This window comes from Typopeltis vanoorti, chromosome 21 (genome assembly GCF_054136105.1).
Source record: "Typopeltis vanoorti isolate ZY-2024b chromosome 21, IOZ_Tvanoo_1.0, whole genome shotgun sequence".
Taxonomy (NCBI): Eukaryota; Metazoa; Arthropoda; class Arachnida; order Uropygi; family Thelyphonidae; genus Typopeltis; species Typopeltis vanoorti.
Window position 1 is genome coordinate 28,524,106 of NC_143569.1, and position 24,675 is coordinate 28,548,780.

The 24,675-nt window shown below is 34.9% G+C and overlaps 1 protein-coding gene across 1 annotated transcript in view; it reads left to right on the top strand.

Annotated features, from left to right (window-relative positions):
• Positions 1-24,675, top strand: part of LOC150094688 (cell adhesion molecule Dscam1-like) — a 374,142-nt gene that overhangs the window by 224,863 nt on the left and 124,604 nt on the right. Inside the window, exons 12-13 of the mRNA XM_090411632.1 lie at positions 18,369-18,516; positions 20,177-20,325. Coding sequence (XP_090267758.1) covers positions 18,369-18,516; positions 20,177-20,325 — 297 coding nt within the window. The remainder of the gene's footprint in view (positions 1-18,368; positions 18,517-20,176; positions 20,326-24,675) is intronic.

The following is a 24,675-nucleotide window of genomic DNA, read 5'->3' on the forward strand; positions in this document are numbered from 1 at the left end:
TAATATAACTACTATCCCAACACTTATTTCAACAAGTATAGATACATTTTCAATGGAGAATACACATTTAGAACAATCTATAACTCTGAATATTTTTGAGAATTATAAGAATATTATAAAATCATTTTAAACAATTTGTTGCTTATAAAAACCATATACCTAGTCTATACCCATTCTGGCTGGCGCTGACCTCAGATAGGATTTTTCACTAATATAAACGCCAACGATTTAAATTCTACGCATTTTCCTTCTTCACCAAAAGCATTAATTAATTCAGCTCTGTTTTGGATACGGTCAAAATATCCCAAACCTATAAATGTCCCGGATTTCATATTTGAAGAAGCGATTCAAATTTATTATCCATCGCTACTGCTGACAGAAAAATCGAAAATGACATAACTGACAAAATCTCGATTTAACTTACAAGTGATCAATAGCATTATCAATCACTTGACATTCTATTATTATTTTTTTAAAATATAACTACTTCGCGAAGCTAGGTGACACTTATTTATCCAACATGTTTGTAGTGAGTTTAAATGCTTCCACTGTTTGTGAAATTTATGGCATCGCGGATTAGCAAGGGGAGCCCAGCTAGAGTGAATCTCTTTTTTTTTTGGAGAATAATGTTTTTATTTATTCGGTACTACATTTTTGGATGTTACACGATACATTTTATTGCTTCGTATGCTACAATTCGGTCAGTTAACCAATAAAAAGCTTTATTTTTTAGTTTAAAGATGATTTTCATTACGCGGTGTGAGACCACTATTTCGATGCCAGAAAGTGGTTTTAAGAAGAGTTTGGATCACATGTTTGATCACAAGATCGGGAAATCCAGATTACCAAACATTTAGCATGGAATAAATTGACACTTAAGTATTTTATTATTATTATTCATCTATACGTCTTATTTTATCTTAATACACAAACAGGATTTTTCATCATTTAAATTATCACAATAGAATTTTATGGTAATTATCTTAAAGCACTAATATGCATACAGAATTCAGGGTTATTGTACAACACAAAATAGTGAAATATTTTCTTAGATTCTCTTCTCACCAACTTTCTTTCTGTTCTATATAACAAGAAATATCACACTATGAAAAAAAAACCTATCTATGGACACAGACAAACTTATACACTCTCATTTAGTTTGGAAGTATTGCGAATTCAAGACAGCATATTAAAATAGATTTTGCTATTTTAATATGCAAAATCTTTATTCCTGGGGACTTTTCCTTTGATTTGTAAATTCTGATCCTGCAAATATCTTATTAAACGTTAGATACCTATTAGCAATAATTCCTTTTCGTGTATTAAAATGCAAAGCAATATGTAAATTGTACGTGGAGTACAAGAAGTTAAGAAGACGTTTGTGAAGAAGTTTCACAAAAAAACACAGGATTGGTACTTGGAATGTTAGAAGTATGAACCAATGTAAGCTGGAAATAATAAAGATGGAAATGGAGCGCAAGAAGCTGGATATATTGGGAATAAGTGAACTTAGATGGATAGAAATGGGCCATTTTCAGTCAGGGGATTATATGTTGTATTACTCAGGACATGAGACAAGTCGAAAAAACGGAGTATCTTTCTTACTCAGGGAAAAGATGGCTAGCTATGTATTGGGTTATAATCCAGTGAGTGATAGAATCATTTCTCTCAGAGTGAGTGGACATCAAATGAATATGACCATCATTCAGGTTTATGCACCTATTATAGAGGCATCAGAAGAAGACATTTAAGAATTTTATGGCAAGTTATAAGAAGTGATAGATGCAGCACCAAAGCGCGATTCATGGCTACTTATCGGAGATTGGAATGCAAAAGTGGGAGAGACTGAGGAACAAGGAATAACAGGTCGTTTTGGTTTAGGTATTCGAAACACTGCAGGGAAGAGACTAGTTGAATTTTGTGCAGAGAATTCTTTGTTTGTTGCTAACACCTGATTTAAACAGCACAAAAGAAGATTGTACACATGGGTATCACCTGATGGACAACACAGAAATCAAATTGACTATATACTTGGACAAAGAAGATGGAGAAGTGCAATTCAGTCTCAAGACTTTTCCAGACGCAGACTGTGTAACAGACCATGAGTTATTAGTGGCTACGATACAAGTGAAACTACGGAAACTGAAAACATCACAAATATCTATCAGATATGATCTTGGAAACATGCCAGCTGAATACAATATTAGCATACAGAACAGATTCAACACACGCAATTTGTGTGAAAGAGAACCAGATGAAATATGGGAAGAGATCAACGATATAATTCAGAAGATGCCATCAAAACTGCTCAGGAAAGGAGGGAAATGAAGGCCACAGGAAATTTGCAGGAAGTACGGCATTTGAATGCTGAGTTTCAACGGCAAGCCAGAAGAGACAAGAAAAATACTTTACCCAGGAATGCCAACAAATAGAAGACCAAAATAAGAAAGAAAAAACAAGAGACCTTTTCAAAAAGATCAGAGAACTAACAGGAAGGTTTAGTGCCAAGGTGACGATATTGAAAAGTAAACACAAAGGATATCTTACAGAAGCTGCAGACATCAAAGAAAGATGGAAAGAGTATACAGAATCCCTTTACAGAAAGGACTCCAAAATTACTGAGAAATTTGAAGAGCAGAATTATACACAGGAGCCAGTACCACTGGAGAGTGGAGTGAGGCGGACATTGCAACAGCTATCCAGTAAGAAAGCACCAGGAGGAGATGGAATACCAATTGAGCTGCTCAAAGTCCTGGGAGAAGATGCAGTTAAAATTTTAACAACTCTATGTCAGCAAATTTGGATCACAACTAAATGGCCTAGGGAATGGAAAAAATCAGTTTTTACATACCTTTATTGAAGAAAGGCGATGCAAGAGAGTGCGAAAATTACAGAACTATAGCACTGATTTCTTATGAGAGTAAAATCTTACTTAAGATCATTCAGAAAAGACTGGAACCATTCATGAAGAGAGAAATGCCAGATGCCATTTTCGAAATCCTGCCAGAACAGGCAGATTTCGAAAATGCAGAGGAACAAGAGATCAAATTGCCAATGTGAGATGGATAATAGAAAGAGCACAGGAATATCAAAAGAATGTCTATCTTTGTTTCCTTAACTATAGAAAGGCTTTTAACTCTGCAGATCATGTGAAACTGTGGAATGTGTTAAGAACAATGGGAGTCCCAGAGCATTTCTTTATCCTTCTGAGGAATCTTTATTATGAACAAGAAGCTACTGTCCGAACAGATCTTGGAGAAACTGAGTATTTCACAATAGCTAAAGGGGTGCGAAAAGGATGTATTTTATCTCCATACCTGTTTATCTTGTACAGCGAATACGTTTTAAGAATGGCAGGGCTGGAGGAGTCTTCAGTTGGAATTAAAATTGGTGGAAAAAAATATTAATAATTTGAGGTATGTAGATGATACCACCTTGCTAGCAGATTTGAAGAAACGTATTATGAAAGTTAAAGAAGAAAGTGCTAAATATGGTCTTAAACTTTACCTCAAAAAGACAAAAGTTATGGCCACATGTGAACTCAATGATTTTGAAGTAGATGGGGAGAAAATGGAAGCAAATGGAAACAATTTTGTGTTCCTAGCATGATAAAGATGACAAATTTAAGCAAGATCTTTAAAGATATTAGCCTCACAACAAAACTCAGAATCGTGAAAGCAATGGTATTCCCTGTGGTGCTGTATGGATGTGAAAGTTGGATCCTGAGAAAGAGTGAAAGAAGGAAGATAGATGTATTTGAATTATGGATTTGGAGACGCTTACTAAGAATACCATGGACTGCAAAGCAAACCAATAAATCAGTGATAGACAGAATAAGCCAGATTGCTCCCTTGAAGCTATGATCATCAAGCAAAAATTGTCATACTTCGGACATATTATGCGAGCAAATGACAGTCTGGAGAAGATGCTTGCTAAAGTTGATGGAAGGAAGAAGAGGAAGACCAAGAATAAGATGGGTGGATGGAGTTAAAGAAGCAACTGGAGTGCGCTTGGAGGTTCTGAAGGTCATGGTCAGGGACAGATCGTAATGGAGAGAGTATGTTCATGGAGTCACCAGGAGTTGGAAACGACTCGATGGATCATAACACAAGAAATTAACCTAATGAGAGCAGCCAGCCCAAAAGAAATCAGAACAGTATTCGGTTCTATATATAAAATGATTATATTAGAAAATATTTGCTGTTGAATAAAGTGACTTTGTTCATTCATACGCTTTGAAATGAAAATAAGTTCTCAAAATTCTTTTAGATAATTTTTTGTTCTCTATTATTTATTATAGATTTCCGTTTGCGGTTAAATCCCATCATACACGAAGAAACCTCACTAGAAAGAAAGCACTTATTATTAAAAAAAAAAACATCCGTTCATTGTTTATTGAATCACATGATATACTTAACAGTTCCAGAAGATTCTGACATGGTTAACGATGGAAATTATTAAGCGTAGCCTCTAGATGGCTGGTACTGTGATTGTAAACTTTACCACTAACACATGTAATGCAGCAAATTCTTTGCAGAACTACTTTCCTCCCATTCACCTTCATAGCTTCACGTATGCCTCAGGAAACAATTACGTTGGTTTCCTCAGGATATTTGCAGTGTGTGTAAGTACCCACTAGGGATGTGCAAATGTTGCTTCGTTTTTAATAATGCGCTTAAATTCCAACCATATTTTATGAGACTGCACAATAAAATTTAATTATCAGAATGTTCCTAAACTTAAACATAACTTCTGTGTATTGTGTTTCTGGTCGCGATTACAACTAATAAACACGCGCAAATATTTTCCGAGTTGTAATAATGGAACAACTTTATGTTTGTGGAGTAGAAATGTTTCTAACCATTATCGTGTGCAATTCGGGTATACGCTAATATTGACCTATAAATAAATAAACGATCGTAAATGTCTTTAGAGTGCAATATTAGTTTGGTTAATAGTTAACAATTCAAACTTTATTCGCTAGTTTTAAAAGTGTTTGGAAGTTTATCTCCTAAAATAGAAAAGCAAGAAATCAGTGGGATTATTTACTGATGTTTCGAGAGTAAGCTGTATAGCTCTCATGAGAACTACTTGTGAAGAAATAATGATGGCTTTCCATACATTTTATATTCACTACGGGGTGTTTATTACCTTTTTAACAAAGAACTTGCAAGTTATGAAAACCCCTTGGAGAAGTCTTTAAATCATTATACAAAATTAAAGATTTTTAAAAATTTAAATTTATTTTAATGGCTTTGTACAAATAAATTTCATTGGATAATGGAAAAAATGTATTTTCTATTCCTACGTCGAGCTGCAATTTTTTAAGAATAATTGGTTATCTTCTACAGATCCCAACCTCATCTCCCTTAAAATTTCCTTATATTATAACTGCGTAGAGAAAGGTCTAGAATTTTTAAGAAAATCTACTCAACAGTGAGCAATCAAATTAATGATCCGTCTGACTCACGTGTTCCTCTTTTACTGATACTTCCGCCAATCGTTCAACTGAGCTAATATTTCTTTAACAGTTCGCCACTTTTCTCAAGATTTGTTGACGCAAACCATTCCCTCACTGTTTAGCTTCAAGATAATCGAACCAATACTTCCTCTTTTCTCCATGTAGCTTTTGGTTATGTTCAACTTCACTTGTCTTCCAAAAGCAATAACAATCTCTTGCTATTCAAATCTTACAAAAATATTCCCCCTATCTATTAGTCGATTCACAGTACTAGACTGCCATAGATTTTTTTTAAATTTTAAAAAGTGAAATTATAGTAAAAAGAGTAGTTTAATTCTGCGATCTACGCAAAATAATTATTAATCAACCATTTAAAATATTATTGTTATTTGTGAATACTAGTATATATAAGTGAATATGCTGGTCCGCTAAACAGTATACAAGTTAACTAGTGTTAATTATCACAAAATTCAAAATAAAAATTATCATATTGTCACATGCCATTCAACATTAGGAATTCATGGTTAACAATTGACTAATTCTAATTTACTTCAAAAACAAACCTAGTTAAGGCTTCGTTTATAGCCTACAGAGAATCTCTGATATCAATTAGAGACTGCTGTTCAAAGCCTGATAGCTCCAGTTGGTTAATAAGTATACATTAGATTAGTTGAAATCCTCATAGTCTAATATTGACTTACGTCGGTTAAAGCAGGACTTTAGTTAATGCAGACACCGTTAAGTCACTCAACTGTTATTAGGATGAGAACCAGTTGTGCCCTTTACGAGATGAAATCCATACAATTCCTATTATTTTGAAAGGGTAGTGTACGAAGACAAGTTTCTACCCACCTCCTCTTTATACACTTTCAAATTACAAAGACTTCTATCTTTACTGAACGATCGTTTGATAATGAAGTCAATATTAGATTTGTCATATGCGGTAGGAAATAAGCTCCAGATAAAAGGTTGTCTCGCAAATTAAAGTAGATAAAGGGTTAAGCACAAAACTGGGAGCCGAACAAAGACTAAACCGCCCACTCAACTATTTCCTAATCGCTCGATGTGTAAAATAATTTAAACAAAAGACAGGTGATGAAGAACAGAGAGAGAGAGAGAGAGGATGAGAGAGAGAAAATTTGCAGACAATTCAAGTCCTTACAGATTAAACTCCAGTCTCTTGCTAACCTCTGGCCCGTGTAACGACCGCTTTCCATTATTAATTAGTGCCATCCGGCTATCGCTAATTTCGACACGCTGCATCGAAGGCACGTGCATCTGAAATCCTCCTCTCATCCGACCATGTATACTCTATAATTAAGATTCAGGAGATAAATTAGCGAATTTTGCACAACGGTTCGAGGTATGATTTCATAGATGATTAGTATTCAAGCTGGTTAGCAGCTGAGTCCTTCGAGCGCGCGCGCGCGCACATACACACACTGCACTAAGATCGATTAGTCCTCATTAATAGAGCGAAGAATCTCTCCTAGGTTAAACGTATGTGTGTGAGAGAGCGCATGCATCCCTATGGGATGTTACCCTGGGCTTACATGAGTGTTTCATCCGGATTTACTTTTGAAGGTCCAAAGGTTGAATTCACATTAGATATGTATGCCAAGCAAGGGATGTTCCCCTGTGTTTTAGAGACACTTTGGAGAGGGTTATAGAGCGCAAGGTTGTTTACCGGGTGAATATCCACGAATTAAGCTATGGCAGATTCACTGACAAATTCTAATGTATAATCGGTGTTCACAGTTTTGTTTCTAAGGAACAATAGTATTAATTAAATTATAGATTGACCTTCAAACTTTTATTGGATGAAAATACGTATTTATACGCCCCCCCTCATACTTATATACTCGGGAGAAATGTCTGAAAATAAAGCAAATTCGACTTTTCCTTTATCAAACATTCCATAGTAATTAGAGTATTGATATATACAGCTATATAATATAAACATTGAAAATGAATTGTTCTCTGTTATGCATAATATAAAATTTATGTACTAACATGTTTTATAAATTATTCTGATCAAAGATTAAAGTATCGAATAATAAAAGAAATAGCTATTCGATTATTTAAGACACCATTACTTTTAAATTATAGTTTTCTAACTTAATATGAATTGCTGCGAAAGAACAGTGGAAAGAACATAACATAATAAGAATTCAATACGTTATTACGGAAAGCATTATGGATTGGTAGATAAATACGAATCCATAAACGTTTTATAGATAAATACAGAAAGAAATTTAAGATTCAAAAGTTACCTAAGAGCACATAGAATATAATCTTTGTCATCGCAGTTGCTTTGGTATGCACTAGATAAATTGATTCTATTCATAATATCGTATGCCAAACTGAAGCCTTTCAGCTTTGTACTTTAATGAATGAGAAGAAAGGTATTCATTTTAAGTTCTCCATTTGTTAACTAAAGTCAAATTTACTTGCAAAATATTCATTACTAATGAAGCAATACTTCAGACATCTCGTAACTTTTCGTTAACTTGATTTAAAATGCTATACAGAGTTTTTAGAGCTGACAACGATAACAGATGTTATCGTTGTCAGCGTTCCGTTCCATGAAATTATTATAAAAAAATTGTCCCTAGAGATTAAATGCATTTACACTTTCAAATAGTGTCAATATGACACGAAGGAAACATCGATTTTAGAAAAATAAAATAATAATAGAAAAAGACACCATTATAATGTTCAAATATCACGCAAATATATTAACGTCCTTTAAGAAATCAAGGAGGAAAAAAAAACTAATTCTTTTTGAATTCAATGAAATTTTTTTTGAGTGACAAATTGAAAACAAAATTCAAACATGCTGAAAGTACTGAAATTGTCGAAGCCCTTACAAAAGCTGAAATTTCACATCGCTCTAATATTCCATTCATTTTGATGGAATGTTAGGCTAATATTATAAAATTAAATATAAAATCACATCTTGCTTCTTTTTTTTTAACTTTTAATATTTGAAATCTGCAACTACGGTACACAGTACTCTTCATTAGCGTCCCATTCATCTAAAAGTACGAACTACTAATTAGTTGTTGAAGACGCAGAGGATTTTTCATCGAGTTACTGAGAATTTTCCAATACACAAAACCTGGAAATTTGCTTATTATTACTCCATTTAGATGAAGGTTGCCTTCATAACTCATGAATGGACTGACGATGGAATTCGAATAATTTTCTTAAAATATAAAATTACTTGAACTAAAACCTCTTCACTTCTAACACACCACAAAATTTGTAAGAAGCCCAAGGATTTACTGAAATATGGGGAATTCTGTAGCTATTTATTCTACACAAAGGGATTATTCAATACTCAATGAAGTTCCAGTTTTTTAATCTTCAATTTCCAACCAATGATTGAAATGGTAGTGGGAAAAAAAATGTTATCTTCTAAATACATCTACCTGCCGCGTTGTTTTCACTTGTACATCTGTGACGTCTTGAAGGCATCTTGACACACTCTTTCCTCAATACAATATAGAAAAAATATCCGCCCAATTTAGATCATCTCAATTATGACTGATTCAAGCTGTTATCCTCTTTGCTGGTAGGATATTTCGGAAATTGCGAAATATCCTACACAGTTACTACTTCCATAGTGTTAGTAATTTCTCACATAATCAAACAGTTTGCTCATGTAATTATTTGTTCAATGAGTGTCACATTGTGACGTAATGTTTCCATGGTAACACCAATTTCTGTGTGAGAAGTAACTTATTTCATCATCAAGGGTAATCTCTAGAGATTCAATTCCATCACCATTTTGAAATTAAAACATGGTATAAGATATTTTATCATGTGCATACCATACTGCTACCATATTTACTGTATTTTGATCACTGTGTGGTAAATAATTTTGGTATAATATACTATCATATCTCCAAATTCATATAACCACGCCCAGATTATCGCGAGTCAATTAATTCTTCCCTGAAATATATACCCCATTAGTTTTGGATTTATCCTAACTAACCTCCATATAATGTCGACGTCGAACTCAGAAAAGGCATGGTTATAAAAAAATAAATAAACAAAATATAATCTAAAATTATTCACGTTTATAGCTTTAACATTCTGATGAAACTGTATATGAAGAAGGTTCTCCAGCCACTGTCGAAACGTCACTGACCATATTTGAAGACTACCGACTTTCAAAACATAATAATGACTGTTTTCAACGAGTGTCCCACAGAGATTGTAGATGCTGAAAATAGTCTCAACACTGATATGAACAACCCACATCCTAAAACTTACTAAAGTAAATTAAGCCTAACGTTCAATTCTCTTTCACTGGAAATGTTTAAACCTTTCCCATTGTTATGTTAATAGTATTACGATCACAACAACACTGAGTTGGAACGGAAGAAGCCTCACGAACGTTGCAGTGTTTGTGCAATTCAACAATTATCACCGTCCCCAAACTCAGTTACGCTCTATTAACAGTAGGTAAAGTTCTAAGTGTTTGCGGTCGTTGGCAATTTGCTTCCTTCTCCCTGGGGCGGTATGTGAACGCCTAACGAACTAATTAACCGAGTCGCGCTGCACGCGTATTCTCTAATCCAATCTGACGTCTCTAAGGTGACGGCTGGACATATCGTCGTGTTCCGAATCTTACCGTAGGTCTGACTGTCTTCTCCTAAAACCCTATCGCTCATTCGTAGTTCTGACGCCAGATGCTCACTTCCCCCTCAAGGGCATGTCCCGAGTGTGATGCTTATCCGAAATTTGAAGACACGAAAAGTGAAGAATTTTCCAGAGATTATTTTATATCCTGAAGGGATTTCTTTTCTCGTGTCTCACGTTAGCTCTTATGGTTTCTTAATGTTTATTTTCCAGAGAAAGAGTGGCATCTATCATCTTGTTTATTGAAGAAATCAAGCTAAAAATAAGCTTTTCTTTTGTGACAATTTAGTGCTCAAGTATTTCAAAAATGCTGCTAAATCATGTCATATATGGGACTTGTTCCAAAATCAATACGGATGACTTTTGATTTCTCAGCAATAAGTGATTTATTCGCTCTATTTGGCAGTATTCGTAACGGTGATTAAATTTTAACTGACTAAGCAGCCGGATACTTCATATTTTAATGTACTTTTCCGATAACAAGGTTTCTGTAGTTTTCTAAAACCAACAAATATTACCGATTTACACCTATACAGTCTACAGAAATAAACACCTTCATAACCCGACTTGATTTTATTAATCAAAGGCTAATATTTTCTAAAAGAAGAAGATAACGCTAAATAAACGAATGCCGAAAGTTAGATTAAGCCAAGATGTATAACTCGATCAATCTGAGTAGTATTGATTAATATGGCAGGTCATTGGCGTAATTAATAATTATTCAAATATCAATTCATTCTTCAGAACTTGAATCATCTAATCAGGTTGATCAAGTGCCAGAATATCCGTAACTTTACAGGCAAAGTTACTGAGAAGTATTTATTCATGCCGAGTAGAGAAAGATAGCTTGTAATAACGGTGAATACACAGCTTCGCATTATGAACACCAGCCTAATAACGCGTTGGTCCACCTATCTGTGCAACCACAGCTCGCAGACTCCTAGGAACAGATTCCATACCGAATATCCTTTATGCGCAACTCGATCCATGTCCGCTGTAGTAACTTCGTCAGCCCAAGCTCATTCCGTGGACGAGGATAAGCAGTTCTCACATCCCGTTTTAGCATGTCCCACACATGTTCAATTGGGTTATAGTCAGGGGAGTTTGGGGGTTCAAGACAATGTGAATTCGTTGTGTTTCTTCAATCACTCAGAAGTTGTATGAGCCCAATGACAAGGTGCATTGTCCTGTTGAAAGATAATGCACCTTGTCATTGGGTTAGACCTCCAATGACAAGACCTCGATAGATGGTCGGCTAACAAGTCCCTTTAGCGTCCACCATTTAGTGCTTGTGGGATAACAACCAACAGACCTAGGATGTGCCAGGAAAAAGCTCCCCAGACCATAACACCACCTCCACTGGCCTGTTGAACCCCGATCGTGCAACCAGGGGATAGTGCTTAATGCCGTTTACCAAATACGAACCCGGCCATCAGCAGGGAATGGAATTCATTACTCCAGCCGACCTTCCTCCATCTATTGTGGATCCATTGCCACCGTTCCTTGACCGATGCGAAGCGTTGTTGGATGTCCGGCTGTGGAACCTCAGGAGAAGCAAGGTATGGTGCATGTGGAAATGGGTTGAACTGTCCTACTGGTGGGTGAGCTATGTGACTGTTATCCGTGGTTGCTGAGATACAGTCGTGACACCCGACGCTCACCTCTAGGATCAATCACAAGTTGCTGACTAACGTGAGCTCTTCTGTCAGATGTCTGTTCATGGTTAATCCAGTTCTGGTACACCCTTGATACAGTAGTACGGAAGAAACCAACAAGTGCGGCTGTTTGCGAAATACTGGCACCTGCCCTCACCCATCTTCCCGTCAAATTGGCTTAGTCGCCACGTTTCCCCATTACTGGCAAACGTTTATTAATTAGGTACAAAAGGTAGGTCTGCCATTTACAGTAGCACACGTGACGTTTAGACAACGTAGTATTTCATTATCATCGAATATGTAAATTGGGGGGGGGGGGGGAGTCCTAATACAAAGCTAATTCAATGTATGCTGTACTCACAAAAATAGAATGTTCAGTACTTTAATGTGTTCAACTCTGGTGAGATTTTTCTCATGGAATTCGGTTGTAATTTTGTCCAAAGGGCCACCATTCTAGTTACGAAAGCATTTCTTAAGATAAAGAATGGTTATAGGTTTCCTTCCCACCCAATAACTAAATATTACTACCATTGATTGGAAAGGTCAAACATTTTTTTCTGAATGCATTCACATTTTAACTTTTGGCTAATCGACAGAAAATGATTCTAAACTATTTCTTGTAATTCGAAGAATCTGCGAAAATCTTAACTGACTAGCCACCCCTCATCAATAGCTTTGTTAAGTTTTGCATTAAATATACTAGAAATAATATCCACATGCATTCTATAATAATACGAAACAAATAGGAAAGAATATATTACCACGCATTGTTCTGTGCATTGTCACAAGTCAGGTGTTGGTTCGCTGTTAACGCATAATACATTCTAGAACTGATAATGTCAGCCTGTGAAATCCAGATTGTTGGTTTCAATACATCGCGAAACAGTTAGGCTCAGAATATCCGGTCAATACTTCGATAATACACTGACCGTTTCATGTCTCTTCAGAGGGTCGTGTTTGGATGTGCTGACTTCTGGTTCAAGAGATTATGAAATTTAGGAGCGAAATATTCTACCGCACAGCCGGTATAGTTGATCCCTTAACACACACACACACACTACGCACATCAATATACAAATTACAGAAGACGGTATCACAATTTCTAGTATCAGGATTTTTTAATTTTAAGTCTCAGCTGCATACATTTGGATCTGGCAGGCTGAAATTATCATTTCTATAGCGCAACATTTACTATAACTGAAGTGATACCGCATAAACCCCCGATGTGTGTGAGAACTCGCCTGAGGATAGATGAAATTTTCAGGAATATTATAACAGAAGCACAGAACAATAAGGATATAGTTCCTTCGCTGGTCCTTGCGTATATCAACATATTTTTGATATTATTTCTAGTAATTTAATGCATAACTGTGCCAAAGAGTTTCATGATGTGACTAATAAATTAAAATTTTCGCAGCCATAGTGAAAATTTTCAAGACAAAAATTTCGCCTAGTTCGATAATACCACACTATAATATTAGTCTGTGTTTATTTTTTTCAGTCGATATTGCGTTCGCTGGCTGATTCACTATAAAGCGAGGAAACACACCACCTGCTCGGGATAAGGGGACAAGGTCAAAACCACGCAGTCAATGAGCCAAATTTGTGATTTCGAGGGAAGGGTAATAGCTCTTGCTTCTGTAAGAGCTATTACCCTTCCTTTACAACCTATGATATATAGGTTGTAAAAGAGTATGAGATTAAACATATGCTAGCTGTAGAGAGTATCATTTCATGGTTATTTCAAAATACTATGAACACAATGTCAAATAAGCTCAGCCATTGTCTGAAACCAATACAAACTATATCAACACACATAATTTCTGTAAAACCTTACCTGATAATTCAGTAGCTTTTGAATGTTAGTTTCTCGACTTACCTTTTCCTTTACGCAATAAATGTCACCTGCTTCTATGGCAATTGCATAATAATTTGAAACAATCTAAAAATATCCACATGCATTCTATAATAATACGAAACAAATAGGAAAGAATATATTATTACCACGCATTGTTCTGTGCATTGTCACAAGTCAGGTGTTGATTCGCTGTTAACGCATAATACATTCTCATATTTGTATATAAGGAAACACAACAATTAGTATCTCTCTGTTTATGTAACTCGGTATATTTTAAATTATTATAATGTTGAAATATTTATGGTGTCAATTCTATTTCAAGAAAAAGATAATCTTTTTTTAAGTATTTTAATTTTGCTTTTAAAAAATAATTTAAAATTAATGTTCCACTACTATTCTTATTATTTTATGCAAATTATCCCAGAAATTCTTAGTATGCGATTTATGAATGTATTTTAAACGTTTCTCTGAATATTGTCACAGCTAACTCGAACCCCTCCACATTACATGCTATATTTAGAAGTCCCTATTTTTAATATAATTTTAAACAATTGACGTGGGTGTCATTCACTATAATTTTTTTATCTCCTTTATTTGTCAACGTTATTAACTCTCCCTGTTTCTTTGGCGGAGATTAAATAGCGTAACATTAATTTAAGCAAGAAAATACCATGTAACTGAGAAAAACACACCTTGAATACATCGTCCTCTTTCTCCTCTGCTAGAAACAGTCTGAAAGATTTCACAGGGGTTCTCATTTTCGGAACATCACACAAAGATAAATAAAATCATCTCAGAACACTTGGAAATTCAAGTTTTAAATTAAAATCACATTGTCACAGAACAAAAGAAACACAACGTTACAGTAACGACACGTTCTTCGTTTGCTAATCGTAAACATGGCGAAACCTGGTGTAAAAATATGAAAGTAAGACAGGAAGAAATAATTGCACTTTAGTCTCAAAGGACTTCTCTTTTTCTCCGAGGTCCAAGTGCAATCATTCCCGTATAATGAAAACATTTATTTTTCAAAGCACAGAAAATAAGGAAAATAGCCTTTTTTCACTAAGATTGTCTACTTGGAAAGCATTTACTTTTTCAGTAATAGGAAGGCCTAAAATAAAAGTGACATTGAATAGGATATAATGTTTATTCTTTAAAGGATACACATTTTCACTTAAACCATGCGAACATGCGCACCAATCAGTACAAGCCATTAAATGTATTTCAACATGAATAATCCCTTTAAGCTATTTATTCACATTATTAACTTAAATTCACTTGTTAACTCGGTATTTATCGCCAGGTGGATTTACTCAGTCAGTTCAAGGCCTCATCATGCTGATAATGCTATAAAATATAATTTTAATAAAGAAAAGATTAATCGGATATTTTAATACAATAACAAAGCTATAAGTTGTCAAAAAATAAAGTCATGAAGTTCTTGATGTTGGTAGACAGTTTCGTCTTCATGAATCCATCTTATCCCTGATGTAGAAAAGAGTCATCTCATTTTAATATTCATTAGGCCATCCTGACTTCAGATATCGCTGCGATGTAAATAGCGGCATTGTCATAAAAATTAAACTACACTCAACGTTGTCATTGGTAAACATTTGCAGTACTTAGATCAGTACAAACAAATGGGTTTCGGCAAGCATGTAAATCAACTCATTTGAGCCTTTCTCGTGGTATCTTATTAAGGTGTGCACACATAAATTAGTCGGTATTCAATTTTATCAATTGGAAGATTTGGTAATTGAGCAGTTTGCCAAATTAATTTCGACCTAAATTATGATCTTCAGTAACGAAACTACCATAAACAGAATCATTTGATGATTGTTGAAAGCGCTTCTGTTATATTCATGTACGCAAAGAGAACTCCAGTTTAGACTCCTTGCACAACTAAATTAGCATTGCAGGAAAAGATGGTAGGATTTTTAATATTTGGGTGTTTTCGTTCTTAAATCTTCAAGTAGTCAGTAAATATAAATGAATGGAAAAAAAATATGCATTTAATGTTTTGCACATATTTCTCAGTGACGTCTATCACATTCCATATATTTCGTTTTTCCTAATCTACCCTTTCTTTCCCAATATTCTCAATACATTTTGCCTAACAAACGGCCTGAGCATTTTGCATTATTTCTTTCTTCCAGTATTAGATATTTTCGAAATTTTTCCCACCATTAACTGCCTGGTATCGTTTTTTTCCCAATTTACACCCATCTGATATCGGCTTTTATTTTATGAAATAAGTAAATATACAACAGCAAAGGCAGAAAGAAAGGACATAAAGGTGTTTATAAAAACATTAATATGATGACAGGAAGGAGAAAGATGCTAAGGACTGGAGCAATCAAGAATGAAAGAGGTGAAATTCTGATAGAAAAAGAGAAGATATTACAGAGATGAGAAGAATATGTAAGTAAACTTTACGAAGACAGGGAAAGAGGAGAAAATCAAAGGAAAGAACATAGTGGGCAGAGACTGTGCATCATGAGGGAGGAATTGAATCTAGCAATTCAAAAGATGAAAGAAGGAAAATCCCCTGGAATTGATGGTATACACATAGAACTTATAAAGAATATAGGTAAAAAAGGTATGGAAGTGTTATGGCAAATTATTAACGGAATTTATGAAGGACAAGAATTACCAGAGGAGTTTAGAAGATCAATTTTTATCCCCATTCCAAAAAAGATGGGAGTTTTAGACTGTAACAATTTTAGAACGATAAGTCTTATAACTCACACAGCAAAAATCCTGGTGCAAATAATTTTAGAGAGAATTAGGAATAAAATAGGAAAAGAAATGAACGAGGAACAGTTTGGATTCAGAACCAACAGAGGAACTAGAGAGGCTGTAACTTGTCTAAGAATTATTGGGGAGAAAACACTAAACCATGGTGGAAAATTGAATTTGGGATTTCTAGATTTTGAAAAGGCATTTGGTAAAGTGAAACATGAAAGGCTTTTTGACATTCTAGAAAATACTGATATTGACTCTGGTGATTTGGAAATTTTAAATAGATTATATTGGTCACAAATAGCGTCAGTGTGTGTAAATGGTGGAGAGAAAGGAGTCACACAATCATTAATAACTTAAGATATGCGGATGATGTAGTAGTGATGGCAGAAAGTGAAAATGGGTTACAACAAATTATTCAAAGAATTGAAAACTCTTGTAAAGAGTATGGACTAAGAATTAACACAAAAAAGACCAAGATAATGATAATGGGTAGAAAAATAGGAGATAATGTAAAAATAAGATGTGGGGGAAAGATTTTAGAAGAAATGGAAAGATTTCAATATTTAGGTAGTTGGATCTCAGAGAAAGGAACTTCAGAGCTGGACATTAGAAATAGAATAGGCAAAGCTAAATCGGCATTTATGGAAATGAAAAGAATTTTAATAAACAAGAACACTAAAATAGGCGTTAGAGTTGGAATAGTTAAAGCAACAGTTTGGAGTATTGCAAGTTATGGAAGTGAGTCATGGATACTAAGAAAGAGAGATAGGGAAAGAATTAATGCACTGGAAATGTGGCGTTATAGAAAGATGGAAAAGATTAGCTATACAGAAAGAATATCAAATCAAGAAGTTTTAAGACGAGCTGGGATGGAAAGAACACTGTTAAAGAATATTATGCAAAGAAAGACTAGATTTGCAGGACATCTTCTGAGAGGTTCTTCGGGACACCTGACAAGAACTATATTACAAGGGAAAGTTGAGGGGAAGAGAAGACGTGGAAGACCAACTAGAGAATGGTTTAATGACATCGTGGAATGGACTGGTTTAAGAATGATGGAAGCGACAGACAGAGAGAAATGGAGAAGAGCTGCTCATCTGCTGCAACCCTCCCTCTTGCTAGAGGATGCTACCGGACGACGAGCAAAACACAAGGCAGCACGAGACACGCGATTCCCAACAATTATTTCTCATTGATAACGAACAAATCCAAACCAACGGTGAATATTGACTTTTATATTTGAAATATCGAACGTGTAAAACCATGTTTTACACTATAAATTACTTTCGACTTTTAATAAAAATAAATAAAAAGGAGAAGAAATAGAATAACTCAAGAGTATTGAATAATTCCATTTTATTTCTACATTACTCGCTATGCGTATTTTTATGTCCATTATCGTATTAATGCCGAATCAAACTGCAATTTCACAAGCTAATAAGGAAGATTGTTTTTAAAGAATGTTCAATTATTCATTCAACTAACAGAAAGTTCGTAACATCTTAAGTGTATTACGTTTAGATGGGAGCTGCAATATTTATTTATTTCGCATTTTTTGATGACTTTTCTTTTCTTAGTGATGATACTTCTTAAGGAGAAGTAACTTGAAAAGCTTCGGATACTTATGGATACATAACGAAGTGTGATGAGCCTTAGAGTGCTAGTAAAAGTAAAACATTCACGAATATGAATTTTTTATAATAGGAATCGAAGTTTGCTGTTTGTTTAACATTCACAATTTACGAAGTATAAATATTTAAATCGATATCTTTTATTTAAGAAACGTTCTCTTCCACTCTCTCTCTCTCTCTCTCTCTCTCTCTCTCTCTCTCTCTCTCTCTCTCTCTCTCTCTCTCTCTCTCTCTCTTTTTCTCTCTTTAGTTTGACATAATCGAACATAAAAGCTTTTCTATGGTTATCATAATGGAAACAGTTTGAAGGCATAGTGCTTGCCCTTGCCATTTCTAAATGCATTTGTTTTAAATTCTTTCAGCCGCACCGCAGATTCAAACGGTAATACAAACAGTTCACGTTCAACTATCCGAAGAAGTGGCTTTTTCTTGTTCAGCAACTGGAGATCCCCCGCTGAAAATAAACTGGAGTAAAGACGGATTCCCACTTAATCTTTATCCCGTGAACAGGTAAGGAAACCAGTTCGAGTGTAGGGGATAACTCATACGCATTATTAAAATGATGATAAATTATTAAAAATATTTTATTTTATTTTTGTTCTTCTTTCCATCGTGTATATCAAACAATGAATGCATGCAAAGAATTAACAGCGTTTCTGAGGGAAATGATTGTTGGATGCCATTTGAAAAGAATCTGTCTATTTGGCTATTGGGCATCAATCAATCATTCCCGAGTCTGGAGTTTTTCAATGTAGAAATTAAAGTCTACAGATGACATTGACCAAAATTACAGAATCCAATGCTCCTTTGGAATGGTCATTCATATTATCTCGCTGTCAGATACTAGAGAATCTGGATGATGCAACCATAAGCAATCACATATTTGCGTCCACCACATATCAACAGTTAAGCCTTTGTTAACAATAATGAATATTCTTTCCATTAGCATGGGCCAAGGCACATATTGAACCCGAACTGTGGAGAACTGGAAATCGATACTAAGCAGCAACTTGTCATCAATTAGTGCCTGTTGGACGTTTTTGGGGGTGGAAAAAGCCTGGAGAACGCCTTTTTAACTAATTTTGTCCCAATGATGAAGTTTAAACAGAATAATGTAAGAAAACAAGGCTACATCTGTTGGTATGGATTATATCCATTGACACAGACCATGGAATCATGAATGCTGTTGCATACTTATTCTCCTACGAAATGTTCATATACTGTACTACATTGCAATGATCATACTGTAACGGCCATAATGACTTCCAAGACGAAAAAGCTTTGCCAATACTTGAGAGCCTGGGAATAAAACGATTTACGGAAAATGAGAGCCTCCGTAGCTCAGTCGGTATAGACGAAGCCCCTTGGTCGGAAAGACATGGGTTCGATTCCAGTAACTGACAGGAGGAACCGTTATCTGGTCGCTTTCGACGAAAGGTGCGTGAGCCGGTCTGATACGGATGTAAAGGTTTATTTTTCACCCGGAACCTCGGGTTTTTCGTCCTCCAGAACAGGCAAACTAGCCCAGTGAACACACATGGATTACAGTCATAAGACTCTCCTGGAACAAGGAGTAACCAACCTATTCCGTAGGATTTTCGGTTCCGGATGCCTACACGGTAAGAAGTGTGGGTCTACACGAGAGCGTAAACTAGGATAGGATAGGATAGGATGGAAAATGAGTAGAAAAATCTTTCCATGAGGTATGCATTAAAGCAGTTATTATGGACAAAAGCAGGGCAACATATTAATTTCTGTCACTAAAATCGTGTTATTTATATATGTACAAATTTTGGGAAGATCACTATAGTAGGTAAGCTACTCCTTTGATATAACACGAGTGGGGATGAATTGTTCAAACGGTGCCAAATGCATAATTTACTAATAACTTAAATGTTTTCTTCGTTGAATAGATATCTCCAGCAATACTATACGGGATATTAATAAGGATTATTTATCAAGATCAAATACTGTAATATTTAATGGAGTATAGTATTTTATGATACTATTTATTTCATGAATGACATTCAAGTTATCGAATATTGTGGAACACAAAACGTTGTCTCTTAAAATCCTGCAAGTGTGTTATAAAAGATTAATACTCATCAAAACTGTCGATTTACTGAGAAAATGGAACAGACTAATTATTTAAATCGCATTTTTTTGGCAGGTATGTTATACGAGAAAGTGACTCTAGAGGAATCCGAGTATCTGAAGTTACGGTCAAATCCGTCCAGAGAGGTGATTCTGATACTTTCACTTGTATAGCGTCAAATCCGTTCGGAGAAGATAAGACATCGGTGAGGGTGGTGGTGCAAGGTAAGAAAATGCGCTTGGATTCCAAATAAACGCATTTCCTTGTTTCATCTGCTAGCATCTTTTAAATGCATTTACATTCGGATTATTTCTACGAAATATTAGCATTTTTATTCTTAATTATATTAAGCGTGAGTGTAATACACCATACAATGTTGAGCTTATTTCTTTTCTGTTAGTTTTTAAAGATATTTCTTTAGATGTGTGTGTTTTTTGTTTCTTGACGAATAGCTTCGGTCAAAAAAAAGGAATCGAAACTTCTACCAAAGCATTTTGTGGCAATTTAATGACAAATTACATCTAACATCTATTGCAAATCTCATTCCCAGTTCAAAGCAATTAATATGCGTTTGAAGACATTAATATTCCTTAATGCTTTCGAGAACAAAGAACGATAAAAGCCAATATATCACTCGCCTGTTGTCTCCGTCTCTCTCTCTCTTATCCAAACCAGACAACCTCAGAAAGGTTTTGGCAGTAAAATCCAATGCAAATTCTCAATCGATAACACTAATGATGTAAAGAATGTATGTCGCTAAGGTCTGCAAGAAATGCCATCAATTTTCAGTTCCCTATAGGAAATCATCGAGCTAAAAAACTATACGAGCATCTTTAAAATGTTTTGTAAAAACGGTTTTTCTGAGCCATTAATTTCGGATATGTAAAATCGCGTGGTTTTTATTGATGCGATGCCTTCCACTTTGATAACAAGAAGCTATCTAACCATAGATTAAAAGCACTTTTCCCTCAAGTTGTCTTTGAAACGAATGAAATTTTCGGAATTTTTGAAATTAACGATGGACAGCGATTTCGATTCGGAGTGGTGTTTGAAGCAAACAATATAATTTTCAGAGTGTTGCTGATAAAGGAATAACCCGAGGATGATATAATACTATCTCATTAGCTAAAATTGGATAACTTTTACGATGTATGAATTGTCATACTGGAAAGAACCTTTTTTCTCTTAATTTAGTTGCATTTCTTAATGGTGTAGTAAAGACATATATGTTTGATTACTGTGCGGATACGTACAGACAAATAATTCGTTTTTACAATTCATTTTTAGAAATAATACTTCATCATATCTTCTTTAATATTCATATCCCTCCTTTCAACAGTTAATCCCATTTCACCGTACCATGATTTCATTAATTTGTCTCATTTTCACTAAATCCATGCTTCCATCAATTCATCTTCTTTGACTTATTTCATTTTAACTAAATATATATTTTTCATCGCGTTATCTTCATTGACTCGTGTCATCTTCATTTATTCATCTAGTTCTTCAGTTACTCATTATATAATCGTTATATTAAAAAATTATAAGTTAAAGGAACTATGTAAGCACATCCATAAAACGGCTTATAAATAATTTCCATTCCTCTTGTACGATTCGAATCAGCAGCCATCGAGGTAAACAAGTTAGTGGGTTTCACCACCTAAACTCCTAGGAAGCATATTCAATGATTCGTCTTCGTTAACGACGTCGATCATCACCTTAACTTCATTGATTCATCTTCAATTGGGAGGATGAATCACCATTTTCATCTTCAATGATTTACAGTCATATTCCAAAGGAAGATGAGTTACCACCGTCATCATTAGATGTGTATGAAGATGAAATGGAATTTGTTCAACTTCTGTCAATTCTCCTTCACAGCGCACGCACTCGCGCGTGTGTGTGTGTGTGTGTGTGTGTGTGGTGATGTATATTTAAAGTTCGATTTTGTTTCTTTCTTCCTTCTATCATTTCGTTCTCCCAGCAAAGCAACAGTAAGTCCGATGTAGTGGAAAGAACGGCGAAATACTGTTAAACATAATTAGCAGTATAATTTCCATCGATTCCTCTTTCAATACCGTTGCCAATGCTTGAAAACGTTCCAAAGGGCACATTACAGAATGACACGTTTCCAAATATTATCGATCTTCAATACTTTTCTTTGTATTGAGCGCACTGTTTGCATACCCCTCTCGACGAAAACCAGCGGACGTACTTAAATTTTCGGCTCATTGTTCGATGCAAACAAATCCAATAGTCGCTTCCATGCGGAAAACAAAATAGTCTGAGAGCGAGAGTATTATAAAGTGCACAGGCGAATGGACGGTCAATGAAAGAGAGGAGTTTACATAGGAGAACGCATATGAAAGAGAATTCATTGTTTGGAAGGGTTCGTATTTACCGAATAAACAACAAAGAAATAGTTTCCGAGCTTATGCGCACCTTTCCTTCTTCTAAGAATAACATTAAAGTAGTGGAAACAACCTGCAGCAAAACATGTAAAATTAATATCAGATTTTTCATTAATAGTTAATGGACTAATTCATATTCATGTGGTCTCTGGTTAATTAAAAGACTACTAAACTTAAAAGGAGTTAGCGGACTAGGCTTTGTACGAAATTAGCATCAACATTCTTAATTAAAGTAATAAAAAAACGGTCTTAATGATAATTATTCTTATTAAATTAGAAATTAGTGACATCTGTCATTATTTATCCTGTCTAATAGGTTCCCACGGAACTCCAGTATAACTGTAACAATGCCCTTTCTGTTCATTTTATTTAATATGTGCTGCACGTGGTACCAGACGGTAACATAGCAACACGCTTACAGAATTATTCATAGCGGCATACTAAAGAGGAAGACACGTGTAATCACTGCAAACTTCAGATTGTTGCAAGGGGAACAGGCTTAATATGCGTTCTTTTAATTACAGTATTTAGAGCAAAGTTTCTTTGGAATAATAAATATAGTCGAAAGCAAAATTGACGATTATCTATCATACACGTAGAATGCATTTTAACGTACATGATTATTATTCTTTTGGGTGAATTTTGTTACTGTTCTGTAAAGACATTTTTCTTCCGGATTTGGATGAATAGCGTCATTATCTCAACGCTACTAAGTGCGATGTAGTTTTCCGAGCATGTTTTCAGGAAGGATTGTGTTGAGTATCCAAATAGATTTTTCGCAAATTTAATGACTTAAATGAGATCTTAAACACAGTGGATTACTGTTCGTGAGGTTATTAGCTACTGCAATTTCATTAATACTTTCCGATTGAAATTCTGAATGCATTTATTTGTGTGTATTAGCAAATTGGCTATGAGAAGGCATGTTGGTATTCAAAGCAGTATAAAAAGATGCATTGAAATGATTTGCTTTCGAAATTCTGGACCATTTCTGCCAAGAAGATACCATTCTCACTCTACGGATTTTGATGTGTTTCCAAATTATGATAGAAAAATAGTAATCAAAATGATACTTTTATTAACCGTATTATCACCAATTTTGTAAAACGTTGTAGGCTACATTTCGAAGCTTGTGAAACAAATGGTATTTATATGGTCTTTCTTCTTCTTGTTTGTTTTTGCATTTGTGGTGGCGCCATCTGATGACTCCCGAGAAAACTTTGACATTTTAGGGAATTTAATATAGCAAAAGTTTGAAATATTTTTAAATTTAATAACAGAAGTTCTGGAATATTTTTAATTTAATAACGTCAGAAGTTTGAAATAGCATCATACCATGCAAGCATTTTATTGATATTCGTTGTATGGAATTATTGGAATTTATTGTTATTATGGCTAGCTAGTTAAAGGCTCACAGTATTGTAATAAGGAAGAAGGAAATGTGGATATGATTTTATCGCTACTGTACGACAAGTGATACGTATGCTTTTCATATTCCCCTTTGTCTGTGGGGTTGTTGTTTGATTATGGGTAGTTTGTGAACTTTAAGCTTGCTCTTTGGGGTCTGTAAGATGAAGTGAAATCAGTGGATAGGAGAATGACTTTGGGTCTTGTAGTGATCTCTTTTGTTGTAATTTGTAGCTTGTTTGATGTTGATTTAAGTGCATTGACAGAATTTGACAGCATACTTTACTGCTATCGAATGAAGAATGGAAGGAATATATGAGGTGTTGGTAAGATGTATTAATTCATTTCTGATGAGCTATGGAGCATCTAGTATCATACGTAAGCACTTGTGATGCACTCTTTGAAATCTTTGGATGTTGAATGTGTGGCTCTAAGCCGATGAGGCATAAGTAATTACAGGTCTTATTACCATCTGGTAGAGTAATAGTTTATTTCTTGCACTGAGTTTGCTAAGTCGGTTAATCAAAGGGTACAATTGAGCGATCGCTTTGGATACTTTCGTACAGATAGGTTTGACGTGATAAGTAATTGTATCTGATTGTTTTGTTTCCGTTTGCTATGGGATTTTAGTATTGAACATCTTTGGGGGATGCTTGCCTTCTGTAAGTCTTTGGATTCCCTGGAGGTGTCACATAATAATAATAATAATAATAATAATAATAATAATAATAATAATACTGGTGAAGAGTATTGTTG